The following is a 12,711-nucleotide window of genomic DNA, read 5'->3' as shown; positions in this document are numbered from 1 at the left end:
CCATTTCCCGGGCTGAGGCTGCTGTCAGCTCCCAGTTTCCAGCCCCACCGGAGCAGCCTCAGTCTGTGGCAGGCCCATTGTCCCAATGAACAGAGGCTGTTCCAGATGCTGGAGCAGCCCCTGCCTCCAGGACTCCCATGCTCCCCACAGACGGAGGCCCCCTGTGGGGCTGGAGCAACTCCCTGCCCATGACAGCTGAACAGCTGCTCCCAGCCCCCACCGATTAACCAGAACTGGTAAGCATCACCCATTTAGGGTTATCTTACCAGTTAACCTTTCACATCCCTAGTGACCAGTATGAAAAAGAAGTAGACACAGTTGATCTGTATAGATATACATTAAAAAGAGTGCTCCTGTTTACACTTTGACCAATAAGATACTCTTACTTTTCTAGATTTCTGTAGTAACATCTTAAAGCTCCTTGTTTTACATTTTAAATGTAAGTTCCTAATGTTCATGGCTTAGAAAGCTTTGTATCTTGATACTGCTTGCATGTTTTATTTAAGATCAATTCTGGAACAACATACAACATTTTATAAAATAAGTAAAAGGTTTTCATTTGCATCTTGTTCAGCACCGTAAGGGAGAGTAACAGTACTGTAGGTAAAAAAGTACAAATGTCTCCACTATAACACTGAAGAATTATTTCCTAATCTTTACTATCTTGAGATAATAGTACAGAAAAAGTTCATAAAACTTTTTACAAACCTAAGCAATGAAAACATTCTAAAGAGCCAAATTCATCAGTGGGAAAGCCTACAGAATATTGGCTCTGATCTTCATTTTACTCTAATATATGGTAATAACTATGTGTGTGTCATTTTAAGAGACCTGGAAAATTTCAGTTGGCTGATAAGGCTAATAGCCTTACATTAGTCTTCAGGACTCACTGTTAACCTCTGTATGTGGGAACTGAAACTTTTGGGGGAGTGCAAAATATATAGCCAAGCCAGTCCAACTTAGAGAGTAGTAATATTCTGCAGTAAAGGCATTATCTATGGTCTTGTTCCTATCCCACCAGGGTTTGGTCATGCTGTGAAGGCAGCATGCTTAACTCTAAAGAATGCATTGAGCCAGTCAGTAGGCTCTAATCCTTCAACAAGTGATGTGAACTGACCTTTCAAATTGGGGGCTTGATCTCTTGATTCAGAAAGAGGGTAGATTAAATGCCAGGCTCTTTAAAGTTTGAAATGGTGGAAATTAAAGAAAAAATCCTGAAGTCCTAAAAGGGACATGGAGGAACATTCATCCCAGGGTAAAAAAACCTTACCAGCTGCTCTTGCAACTACTGATGCAATGTTATATTGCTAGTTTGGTTCTTCTGTCCTGAGATCCAAAATTATCATAGGACCAGGTACACTAGTCCTCCATAATGTTGTAGTTCTATATAGTGCTAAGAGGTTTTTATTAAATGTAACATGCCATTTCCATTTTTAAAAGAAGTAGCTACAAATATTTGTTTAATCTTGAATTATATTTACATGTAACTGCTGAATTATAGCATATGGGCACCACTTTTGAATATATACATCTTCTTAAGACTATAATCATTATATACGTAAGTGCTGTATATCTGTATTCAGTGAAAAAAGATTTAATGAAATGTAACTAAAATCCCACTAGTGATACTGTTAGCTGTTTAATTGCAGATACAGTATTTTCCTTCATTCACTGTATATTTGAGGCATGAACCCTTGGGTATTTATGCTACCTATTTAGGGCTCTGCTTAAAATCTAATTAGCTTCTGTGTTATGGATGCCCTGAAACACTGGTTTGTGCAGTACATCAGTTAGAGGGATTAGTATGTTTAAAAGTTCAGCAAGAAAGCTTAAATTAGAGTAGAGCAAGAAAACGAAGTATGCGAATAAATATTTCCATAAGTGGTATAGCTCATCTTAGATTTTTATAGTTGTCCTAGTATTACAGAGTTAATATATTTCACAAAAATAACCCACAAAGTGGAAGTGGATTTTAGAGATAATGAATCCTAAAATTCAATATACTTTTAGTGATTTCAGTATTCTAATATGTTAAATTCATATAATTTGCTTCATTGAGGTAAGTCTGACTCATTTTCTATTAGCAAACATTCAGAAATTAAAGTTTGTTACTCATTATTTTTGTTTCTCCCTGTATTTAAAATATAGATTAAAATGGACTTTTTTGAACTACTGTCTAATCACCACCTGGACAGTCAGTCTCGCTGGAGCAAAGTGAAGGACAAAGTAGAGACTGACCCCCGTTACAAAGCAGTGGATAGCTCTTCACAGAGGGAAGACCTTTTTAAACAGTACATTGAAAAAATAGCTAAGGTGTGCATATAATACTGAAGTGCTTGGTAATACTTTCTCTGTTCTCCTGTTACGAGATTTTAATACTATCACTTTTGTAGTGATACACATGGAAGACAGCCATATGTTTCATAGTTCCTGTTAATTGAAGGCATAGCTAGATACTTAGTCACATAAATTAGCTGTTAATCATATACTCCCAGCTCATCCATTGACACAAGTTTACAACTCATGCAAAATGTCCATGCTAATTCTGCCATTGTGCACAAACCTGAGAAGTGCAGGAGATACTTGAAAGAATACATCAGGCAGAGACAGGGCCAGAGCCTGCAGTAGCTCTTTTTTAGTCTGGTATTCCCAACCAGGCCAGCCAAGATATCCTTCTTCATGTGGTTTCCTTTCCACTGAACTCCATGTAGTAGCCCAGTTGACTTCTGTGCAGTGCCTCTGTTGTTTCTTTCACACGTGTTTTGTGTTCCTACCTGTCTCTTCAAGAAACTAATTCTATGAATGAGAAATTAAAAATAGCCTTTCTGCCGTTGAGTTTGTTGCTATACCAGGGAGCATGCTTCATAGAGTGGTTTCTTTCTGAACCATTTTATTTCCTAACTCCTATCTAGTGGAGATCCAAATCTGCAGTGTTCACTAATGGCACTTAGTGATTACGTAGAAGTTTTAATCCATAGATCTAAGTGCTTTATAAAGCAGGGGTGAGGAACCTGTCTTTGCCAGTAAATTATTGTTAACAACAGAGGGGTTTCTTTCAAAAATACAGACAAGCTTTAGTAGTTTAGAAGTGATGTATTTTATTTTACCTATTTCACAAATGACAGTTTATTTAATGATACTCCGCCTCTTCTTTCCATTGACTGTTAAACCTTTGACTGTTTTTTAAATTATCAAACTATAAAAGATGTTAACTCTTTATATGTTGTTAATGGTGAAATATTATGCTTTTGCTTCTGATTCAGAATTTAGACTCCGAAAAGGAAAAGGAGTTGGAAAGGCAGGCTCGCATTGAGGCAAGTTTGCGTGAACGAGAAAGGGAGGTTCAGAAAGCTCGTTCTGAGCAGACCAAGGAAATTGATAGAGAACGTGAACAGCACAAACGAGAAGAAGCGATCCAGAATTTTAAGGCGCTTCTGTCTGATATGGTGAGGCTTGCACAGTTCTCTCTGATTTGATTTGCCCAAAACAGTTCATCTGATTATTACATCTAATAAGTACTATGATTAGAAAATGGCTCATTAGCTCTTTCTTTCTGTCGTTCTTATATTTTACCTCTCCTCTCTATTTAAAATATTTGAGGCGGCTTACAAAGTCTTTAAAACACTATATAAGTACATTCTTACAATAATACAATGTACTAGAAACTCAAATGCACATACTGGAAATCAAGATTTGTTGATCCAAGTGTATTTTCTCACCTCGTTTTGTCTACCTTACTCATGCCCTGAGCATAGCATCTGACCCAGCTCTTCTCACTTGGAGAGCACTTCATTTTACTAGCTCGGGTTGGCAAAAGGGCCTCTTCAGTCCGGATCCAGCCTGGCAAGCAGGTTGATATCTGGCCCATGGGGGAGCAAACGGGGCTTAGAGTCAACCCTAGCAATTAATTCATAAGTGCCACACACCAGAGGGCAGGGAGCGAGAGACTTTGCCCTGCCACCCCCACCCCCGGGCCAATCAGGTCTTGGGGGCAGGGGGAGTGTGCAGCAGCTGGCAGTTGACTTTTATGTGCCAACCTCCTTGCAGGATGGAGGCAGAGAGCAAAAGACTTCTTGTGCTCTCCCTCCCCCAGGCCCTGATTGACTTGGGGACAGGGGACGAGCGCACACAGTCTCTTTCCACCGCCAGGGGCACAAGTTCCCCACCCCAAGACCAATCCGGGTCTGTGGGTGGGGAAGCATGGAAGTGTCCTGGCCCTGCCCCTTCTGCCTGAGGCCCCCGCCCCTTCTGGCGACACAGGGCCACATCAAACATTTCTGTGGCCCCCAGTCAAAAATTATTGCCCACCCCTGCACTAACTGATCCAATCCTTGAAACTTCCTAAGAGGGCAGTGTTGGTGTGATGAGACTCTCAAGTCATGGTGTGTAAGGGGCACCTCCCACTAGGGATGTTAGATATCGGTTATTTTAGCAATTGTATAGCCGCAACAATTTTTAGAGGTGACATGGTTACTAAAATATTCCTCCCGAGGGTGGCAGCCAATGTGCTCCTAGCGTCACACTTGGGAAGCCCCCTGCCATCCTGCACTGCTGCCTGGGGTATCATGCAGAGCCAGTGCGCAAGGGGAGCCAGTTTAAAAATTAACTCCCCATGCAGACTGGCTCCCACCTGCCACCCCGTGCTGCTGCCTCTGTTACAGAGGCAGCAGTGCAGGGCAACAGCAACCTCCGGAGGCCCGAGCTTCCCAGGAACAGAGGCTTCTCTGGCATCCCAACTGCCCTACCCCCTTCCTGCACTGCAGCTTCTAATAGAGACAGCAGTGCAGGGGGGCAAGCGGCTCCGCTGGAGCCAGTATGTGCAGGGAGCTGGCTTGAAAGCTGCTTTCCACATGTACCAGCTCCTGCCTGTCTTCCTTGCCTTCCACATAAGTAGCGGGGGAGGGGAGCAATCGCTCTACACAATATGGTGCTCGTAGGGGGCAGGCTTTTAAGCCAGCTCCCACTGAGTACTGGTTCCCGTCTACCCCTGTGCTGCTGCCTCTGAGAGAGGCAGCGGGTGGGAGGTGGGAGCAGGTGGCTCGCAGGAATGGGCGCACGTAGGGAGCCAGCTTAAAAGCCGTATCCCCACGGGCACCGGCTCCCACTTCCCATCCTCCTTGCTGCTTCTGATATAGAGGCAGCAAGGTGTGTGCACATGTAGTTGTTTGGATTAATTGATAAGCTCAGACTTACCGGTTAATTGTTTAAACGACTATTTGGTAACATCCCTACCTCCTACCTGCTGATCTAAAATGTGGTATTTCCGAAAGTTGGGTGGTGGTTGAGCACAGGATCAAGTCCTTTAGTCGTTTGAGAGAGGAGTAAATTATTTTGGTTTCTGTTAACTCAGTATCTTTGCTAATGGCATAAAGCAGGTAACATAGATTTGGCAGCTCTTTTGAGGTTGTTTCTGGTTCCAAAGAGTAAACATTGGCTGGTAGGAATTCATTATACTGTACGTCAGAGGCTATTCTTCTAGATTTTATATGATTAATACAGAGCATACGAGAGGATCCTGATTTTTCTGTAGATAATGGCAGAGCAGGCCAGGTAGGATATATCTGTCTACATCTGCACTAATGCAGTAAGACTGCAGAATGAGGTTGGCATTTGCAATGGTTAGCTGCTTAAAAGATGTCATTGTCTCTTACCTCACCCTACCAAATACCATTTTAATTCAGACAAAGTTAATGATAAAGTGTAAGTTAAGTTTTTGAAGATTTAAAAATGAAATTTTTGTAACGTAAATTTTTGTGTCAGGTGAGATCTTCAGATGTGTCATGGTCCGATACTAGGAGGACGCTCCGAAAAGATCATCGGTGGGAATCTGGCTCCCTGCTAGAAAGAGAAGAAAAAGAGAAGCTTTTTAATGAACATATTGAAGCACTTACCAAAAAGAAGAGGGAGCATTTTAGGCAACTTCTGGATGAAACTTCAGCGGTAAGAGACTTGTGTATGAAAATTAGTGTCTTAATAATGGAAGCAAAACTTTCTAGTGTTTCTATATGATGTGGGGCTTCCCTCTGATAAAAGCTTAGTGCCCTCAAGCACTGGGGGACTGTAAGATTGCTGGTCAAATAGCAAAATTTTAATACAATTTTAATAATATATTTATGGGGGGAAATAGTGTAACACTGGAGAATAACTTATTTTATTTTAAAAAGGGGAAAGAAAAGAATCTGGACAATTACAGACCTGTTACTCTGACCTCCATAGTATACAAGGTTTTAGAGCAAATTGTGAAGGGAAGATTAATTAAATGTATAGATGTTAATGGTAATTGGGATGTAATGGAATATTGGTTTACCAAAAGTAAATCATACCAGGCTAACTTGATTTCTTTCTTTGAGAAAATAATTTTTTAAGATAAGGGAAGTGCATTTGAGCTAATATACTTGAACTTTGGAGAAGCATTTGATGTAGTGCCTTATGGGAAATTTATTAGTTAAATTAGCAAATATGAGGAGCAGTACAAGTATTGTAAGATAAATAAGGAATTGGCTAAAGGGAAGAAGGCAACAAATTGTGCTGAAAGGTGAATTATCAGATTGGAGAGAAGCTACTAGTGGAGTTCTTCGAGGTTTGGTTTTGGGACCAATTATTCAATAGTGGCTTTGGCACAAAAAGTAGAAGAGTGCTAATGAAACTTGCTGACCGTAGAAAGTTGGGAGGCATTGTCAATACACAGGAGGACCAGAATATTATATAGGAAAATCTGGATCACCTTGGAAACTGATAGATACGGAATGAAAATCGGTTGTATAAAGGTCTAATAAAGTTTCTGCTAAAAGCTGGGGTTTGGTCATCTGGAAGCAGCAGGAGGAGAGACCTGGTGTATGAGCTACAAATTTGATGAGGCTGTGAAAAAGGCAAATGTGATCCTAGAGTGTACTGGGCAAGGCATTTGGAGATAGCAAAGTACTAATGCAGATAACCAAGATTCAGACTAACACGGCTACCCCTCTGATACTTGACACCAAGTACATAGGTGCCCAAATAAGGTCTGACCAATGTTCAGGCAAGATTAATATGAACTAGAACAGGTGCAGAGATGAGCTAGTAGGATGATCAGGAGAATGGTGGAGTCTATCTTAGGAAACTGGAAAAATCTTGCAAAAAGAAGGTTGATTGTTCTCTCTAAATATATTAGAGGAGTAGGTACCAAGGAGAGTGAACAGTTGTTTAAGCTAAAGGACAGTGTCGACCCAAGAACAAATGGATATAAATTGGCCATGAACAAATTCAGCCTGGAAATTAGGCTTCTGACAGTCCGAAAGGTGAGATTCTGGAACAGCCTCCCAAGAGGACAGTGAGGACAAACAACTAGTTTTGTGAAAGAGCTGGACAAATTTATAAGTGCAACTGTAAGACCGGGTTGCTCATGATGGTTTGGGGCAGGGCAGTGGGGCTCATTTCCAGTTTGTTTTATGTTCCCAAAGCTCATGTTTTAGGGTTGCAGCCGGCAAGGATCCAGAGAGGATATTTTGTCCCTTAATGTGTTCTGGGAGGGTTTTTTTAAATTCATTTATCTGAACCATCAGGGATGATCACAGCTGGAGACAGAATATGGGGCAGGGTGGGTTCCAAGGTGGCACCAAACATTCTCTCTCTCTCTCCAGTGCTTGGATAGTTGATTCTGGTTCATGGTCTGATTGTTGGAAGGAATTTCCCCAGGTCACATTGGCAATGACTTTGAGGGGCTTGGCTTTCTTGTGCAGTGTATGGATATGGGGTCCTGGTCAGGATTATCTGGATAATATCTCATTTAATTTTTGCTCTGCTATTGCAGGGTCTTTGTATCAGTCATAATGTATGGGAGATGAAACCTAGTGATCCTTTCTGTCCTGTAACTCTATGATTTTGACTTGCATCCTCTAGTTTTACCTTCTGTAATATTTGTGATATTTTGTTTCTAGATTTCTCTTCACCCCATCTTGGTAATGATTCTTTTGTAGGCTTTTTCTCCTACACCAACTTTACTCCTAGGAAAGGAAATAGTAGGAGGAAAGTAAATACTGGAAAGAATCATCTTTTTATCACCTAACCAAATATATCATAATAACCATCTTGAATGTTGTGATCCCTTTTCCAAATTCAGTCTTTTCACACTCTTGACCAGGGGTGGCCAATAACTCAGCAGTGATTTGCCAGAGTTAGCGCCTGGCGGGCTGCTGCCACTATATTTACCTGCACAGCCACAAGTATCAGTGATTGTACCTCCCTTTGGCTTCAGATTGACATTCCGACTAATGAGAGTGACGGGAAGCAGTACAGACTGGAACAGCTTCCCCGCGGTTCTCATTATCCGGAAACAGCAATTTACAGCCAACAGGAGCTGCTGTCGGAGCAGGTAAATATAGCATTGGGGGTCTGCCATGAGATAACCCGGGTAGACCAGATTTACCCCGTGGGCCAGTATTTGCTGCCACCTGCTCTTGACTCTGGTGTCCTCTTTATAAGCATTCTTTTTTTCTTCTTTTCCACATCTCTTCAGTGTTGCATTATGTGATACCTTCTATTCTGACCTAGTTCCTTAGTGTTTGGGTATCTTTTATTCTTCTGAATTTGCTCCTACCTATCTAACAACTTGTCCTAATTCACCTTCTCTTTTTATCTTCTTAACCATCATGCAGAATTCATTCTTAACTTTAACGTCTATACTAATGCTATTTAAATCTTTGTCTCCTTCCTTAATTTGTTGTTTCGTGACTTCCTGCCTCCCTTATCTCTCATTCTGACTTCATCATAACTTCAAGTCTTTGGAAGAAGTCTTATTAAATCATTTTAGAACCATATCTAATATTATAATCATTTTATATGGTAGACTAAAACAAATTAAAATTATGAATACCTGACATTATGCTGAGACTTCTAAATATAGTTGGCAGCTGTTTTTACACATACAGCATTCGTGTTGTTGAAATTATCCAAATATGCATGAGCTAGTTTCTTATAGTTTAAATTCCATCATAATTTGGTGAGGAATTCTCTCTTAAAATCCACCAGTTTACAGGGAAAAAAGCGTTAAAAAAGGAAAATGTGCAACTGAACAGTATGAAAGTAATATTAAAGGTATAAAACAGGTGGGAAACCTTTTTTTGGACAGGGCCTGCTGACCCACAGAAAAATCAGTTGGGGGTTGCACACACTGAGAAGCAAAAAGAAAAAAGAAAACTAAACCCTCACTCGTGTGGACCCTGACTGAGGAGGAGAAATATACTCCTCACATTCCCCTTGCACTCCAGAGCCTAGGGGAGCCCAGTCTGGTAGATTTTGTGTGCTTCAGCCCCGTGGAGGAGAGGTGTGGAGCACCAGTGTGGGCTCCCCAATGCTGAGCGGGGGGAGGGAGTCCCAAGCATCGGGGGCCAGATCCAGGCAAGCTGGGGGCCCCTCGGCCTTAGGTTCTTCACCCCTGGTATAAAAGAAGCCTACAAAACATTTAAAAATTGTGTCCTTAATTTGCTTCCTTATGTGTGAAGATTTCAGGGACTTCGGAATAGTGATGATAATCACTTTATGCTTGGACTCTGTGTCATTTGCAATATTGAACTGCTTTTGTCTCTTTTGAAAGATTACTCTAACATCAACATGGAAAGAAGTGAAAAAAATCATTAAAGAAGATCCTAGGTGCATTAAGTTCTCTTCCAGTGATAGGGTAAGAAATAGTTTTGCTTCATTGCTGCTAGTCTCCCCACAATTTCCAGAGCAAAAGAAAGTGAATACTTGTTGAAATGGATTCCCTTTCACATGAATAGATGTCGATCACTGTGTTAGATATTTGTTTATTTTAAAATCTTAATTAAAAACCACTTTTCTATTGAGATCTGTAAATGAATTATAATAAAATTATTTATTGTACACTGTAATTTAATAGCAAATATTGATCTACCATCAAATTTTCTATGATATTTTTTCTTTGTGCAGAAAAAACAAAGGGAGTTTGAAGAGTACATTAGAGACAAATACATTACTGCCAAAGCTGACTTCAGAACGCTATTGAAAGAGACCAAATTTATAACATACAGGTATGTGTCATGATGTTTTAGACAAGCAAAGACTTTTTTCTATTGTACTTTAAGTGTAAGTGTTGACGAATTGATTTTCACTTTCTCCTCCCAGCTAACATTTATAGACCAGTGTCTGAGAAGCTTTAGTGCAAAAATTTTAGATTTTTGGGCCTGCCTATGAAGTTGCATAGTAGCGAGTAGTGTCTGTTGACTTCTGCAGTTCTTATTATCAGGTGTTGGCAAGTGTTGTATAGTAAGGGTTTGGATTTTTGTTTTGTTTCAGAGCATTGTTTTGGTTATTTTGAATACATTGTCAAGTAATTCAACTTGTTTTGTGATGAGGCCAAATTACCTGCTTAATTAGGATCCTTGGTTCAGGCCTAAAAGTTAGGGCTGAATATTCTCCTTAATACCCAGTGAAACGTCTAGTGATGGGAGCTTGGAGAAAAGACGAAGTCTGAAACTCCACCCTCATTAAAATAATAAACCTGTTGATTTTAGTGGGCTTTGGGTATTTGCTTTACAAACAAGTTAATTGTTTAAATCAGTCTGGTCTTGAGCCTATTGTAAAATATTAGGATCCTGGGTAGGTTCCCATTCTGGAAGCAAAAGAGCTTGAGGTAGAAGGTTGTTGAGTAGGTTTATTAGATCCTAATCAGTTTCTTGTTTCCGTTTGCAGCCAGTGCTGTGAATAAAGTATTGGAGCTTTATTTCACAGTTACTGCTGCTCTCAGTGGGGCTGAATTGCAGTCTTAAATTGATGCGGTAGCCAGATTGATGCATCAGTCAGATTGGACTGCAACTGGGAGTTTAACGTCCATGTTTTAATAGTTTATTTCTTTGTGAGTGATCAATTTCAATTGTGATTATTTTTTCTTATTTTTACATTTTTGTGGTTCATTTAATGCTGATAAATGGTTCTGGCAGCCATTAAGACTGAAGTCTTCTGTTTATCCACAGAACAGATACAGCACAGGCAGTGGCAGTGCAAGATTTTTTACACATTCCTGCCAATGTGCCTCAACCCTGACCTGAAGGGGCATCTGTATAGGTGAGAGGATAGCTCAGTCTCTATGCCCTTTCAGCACTTGACTTATCTGCTGATGCTGTCAAGAGAGGTTCTAATGGTGCGGGTAGTTTTTGTAATTGGACATCTGCCATCAGTAACTGGACTAAGTTTCCCAATGCATTTTATGTAGGCTCTCAGCTGCCAGATGGTAACTAGTATGCTTCATTTCAGATCCAAAAAGTTGATCCAAGAATCTGACCAGCACCTGAAAGATGTAGAAAAGATTTTACAGAATGACAAGCGTTATCTGGTACTTGACTGTGTGCCAGAGGAGAGGCGCAAGCTCATCGTGTCCTATGTAGATGACCTGGACCGCCGAGGTCCCCCTCCACCTCCCACAGCTTCAGAGCCTACAAGAAGAACAACAAAATAATTATGAAATATTCTCACACTGGGGTATCTATTAATTCAAAAGCTTGCATGAGCCATGTCAGGTTTTTACATCTACATTACCGTGAACCTATTGAAAAAAATCTGAGGAGCAGAGGAAGCAGCAGTGTTTGTGAACATAAAAATGGTCTTTGTGCAAAGAGAACACTTAAGATATTTATGCTTTTCTTTGTGTGGCATGACTGACAAAAGTCCCAACCATGCAGGCTGTCTAGTAATTTTAGATCTCAGAACAATGGAATATCTGTATATGAGGTGTGGTTGTCAGTGATATTTGGAGGCATTCTTCTCAGCAGTGTTATATATGCAAGTCTTAAGGATGATTTGACATTTGTGGTTTGAACTTAGCTACACAAGTCCCACAAACGGTCCTAATGGTTACCCAAGGTTAGCTGTTTTAACAGGCAAAAAACACTGTCTCAAGTCAAACTATTAAGTGATGATAGCTACAGTAAAAAATATTCTCTTAAATCTGAAAACAAAGGGTCTGATTCTCTATTTTCTTTCACCCTTGTATAAATCAAAATCAACTGTTAAAGTCTATAGATTGACACTGATGTGAGTGAAGAATTAGGTGAACAGAGACCAAATTAAACACCGTTCTGAAGTTGTTCACAGGTCTGCTTTATTCCCCCTGCCCCCATTCTGAAGTACAGGCAAAATCAGGTTTATTTTGCCCAAGTGAAGATTTGTCTGTGATTTCTTGCTCAAAATTGGAAACACAATAAATAACAATGGTTCCCAGAACAGGACGGTTGTACAAACATATTTTTATTTACCATAAAGTGATCTTTACTTACTTCTGGATTAGACTGTGGATTTCCCTGCTGGATAATTTCTTGTAAACTATACTCCTGTTATGAATGTTAAACTTGTGTTTCTAAAGTTTAATTTTGAAATGTTGGGATTGTTTAGTTTATGTATTTGAACTACAATAAAAACAACCCTTTTTATATATGAATTGAACACGCTTAATACATTTGTTTAAGCTCAGAGATACAATCCAAACTAACATTAGACATGCTGAAAATAGACCATTTCCTAGGGAGACAAAACAAGATTTTGTGATAAATCTTGTAGACTAATGTAATTTTTATACTAGAACATTGCATTCAAGTGCAAATACAATATGAAATTATTTGCAAAACAGCAAAAAACTCAAAATTGGTGTTTGGTTAGTTTCTTGGTCCTCTGTTGTGCTTGTGATGTTAAGAGTGAGTTTCCTTTTGGTGCTTAGTCGGTGGG

At 40.0% G+C, this 12,711-nt stretch overlaps 1 protein-coding gene across 6 annotated transcripts in view; it reads left to right on the top strand.

The window, feature by feature from the left end:
* TCERG1 (transcription elongation regulator 1) overlaps positions 1-12,427 on the top strand; it is a 57,900-nt gene extending 45,473 nt beyond the window's left edge. For 5 of the 6 annotated variants that reach the window (XM_075900298.1, XM_075900296.1, XM_075900295.1 and 2 more), the window contains 6 exons: positions 2,149-2,313; positions 3,264-3,446; positions 5,761-5,940; positions 9,572-9,655; positions 9,925-10,025; positions 11,248-12,427. In XM_075900298.1, coding sequence (XP_075756413.1) covers positions 2,149-2,313; positions 3,264-3,446; positions 5,761-5,940; positions 9,572-9,655; positions 9,925-10,025; positions 11,248-11,449 — 915 coding nt within the window. In that variant the 3' untranslated portion in view covers positions 11,450-12,427. Of the gene's footprint in view, positions 1-2,148; positions 2,314-3,263; positions 3,447-5,760; positions 5,941-9,571; positions 9,656-9,924; positions 10,026-10,967; positions 11,059-11,247 lie in introns of all 6 variants that reach the window. The other variant, XM_075900299.1, reaches the window with a different exon arrangement.
* Positions 12,428-12,711: the final 284 nt, after the last annotated feature.

This window comes from Pelodiscus sinensis, chromosome 17 (genome assembly GCF_049634645.1).
Source record: "Pelodiscus sinensis isolate JC-2024 chromosome 17, ASM4963464v1, whole genome shotgun sequence".
NCBI classification, from domain to species: domain Eukaryota; kingdom Metazoa; phylum Chordata; order Testudines; family Trionychidae; genus Pelodiscus; species Pelodiscus sinensis.
Note: the sequence above shows the minus strand (reverse complement) of the source record. Positions and strands in the feature narration are given on the sequence as shown.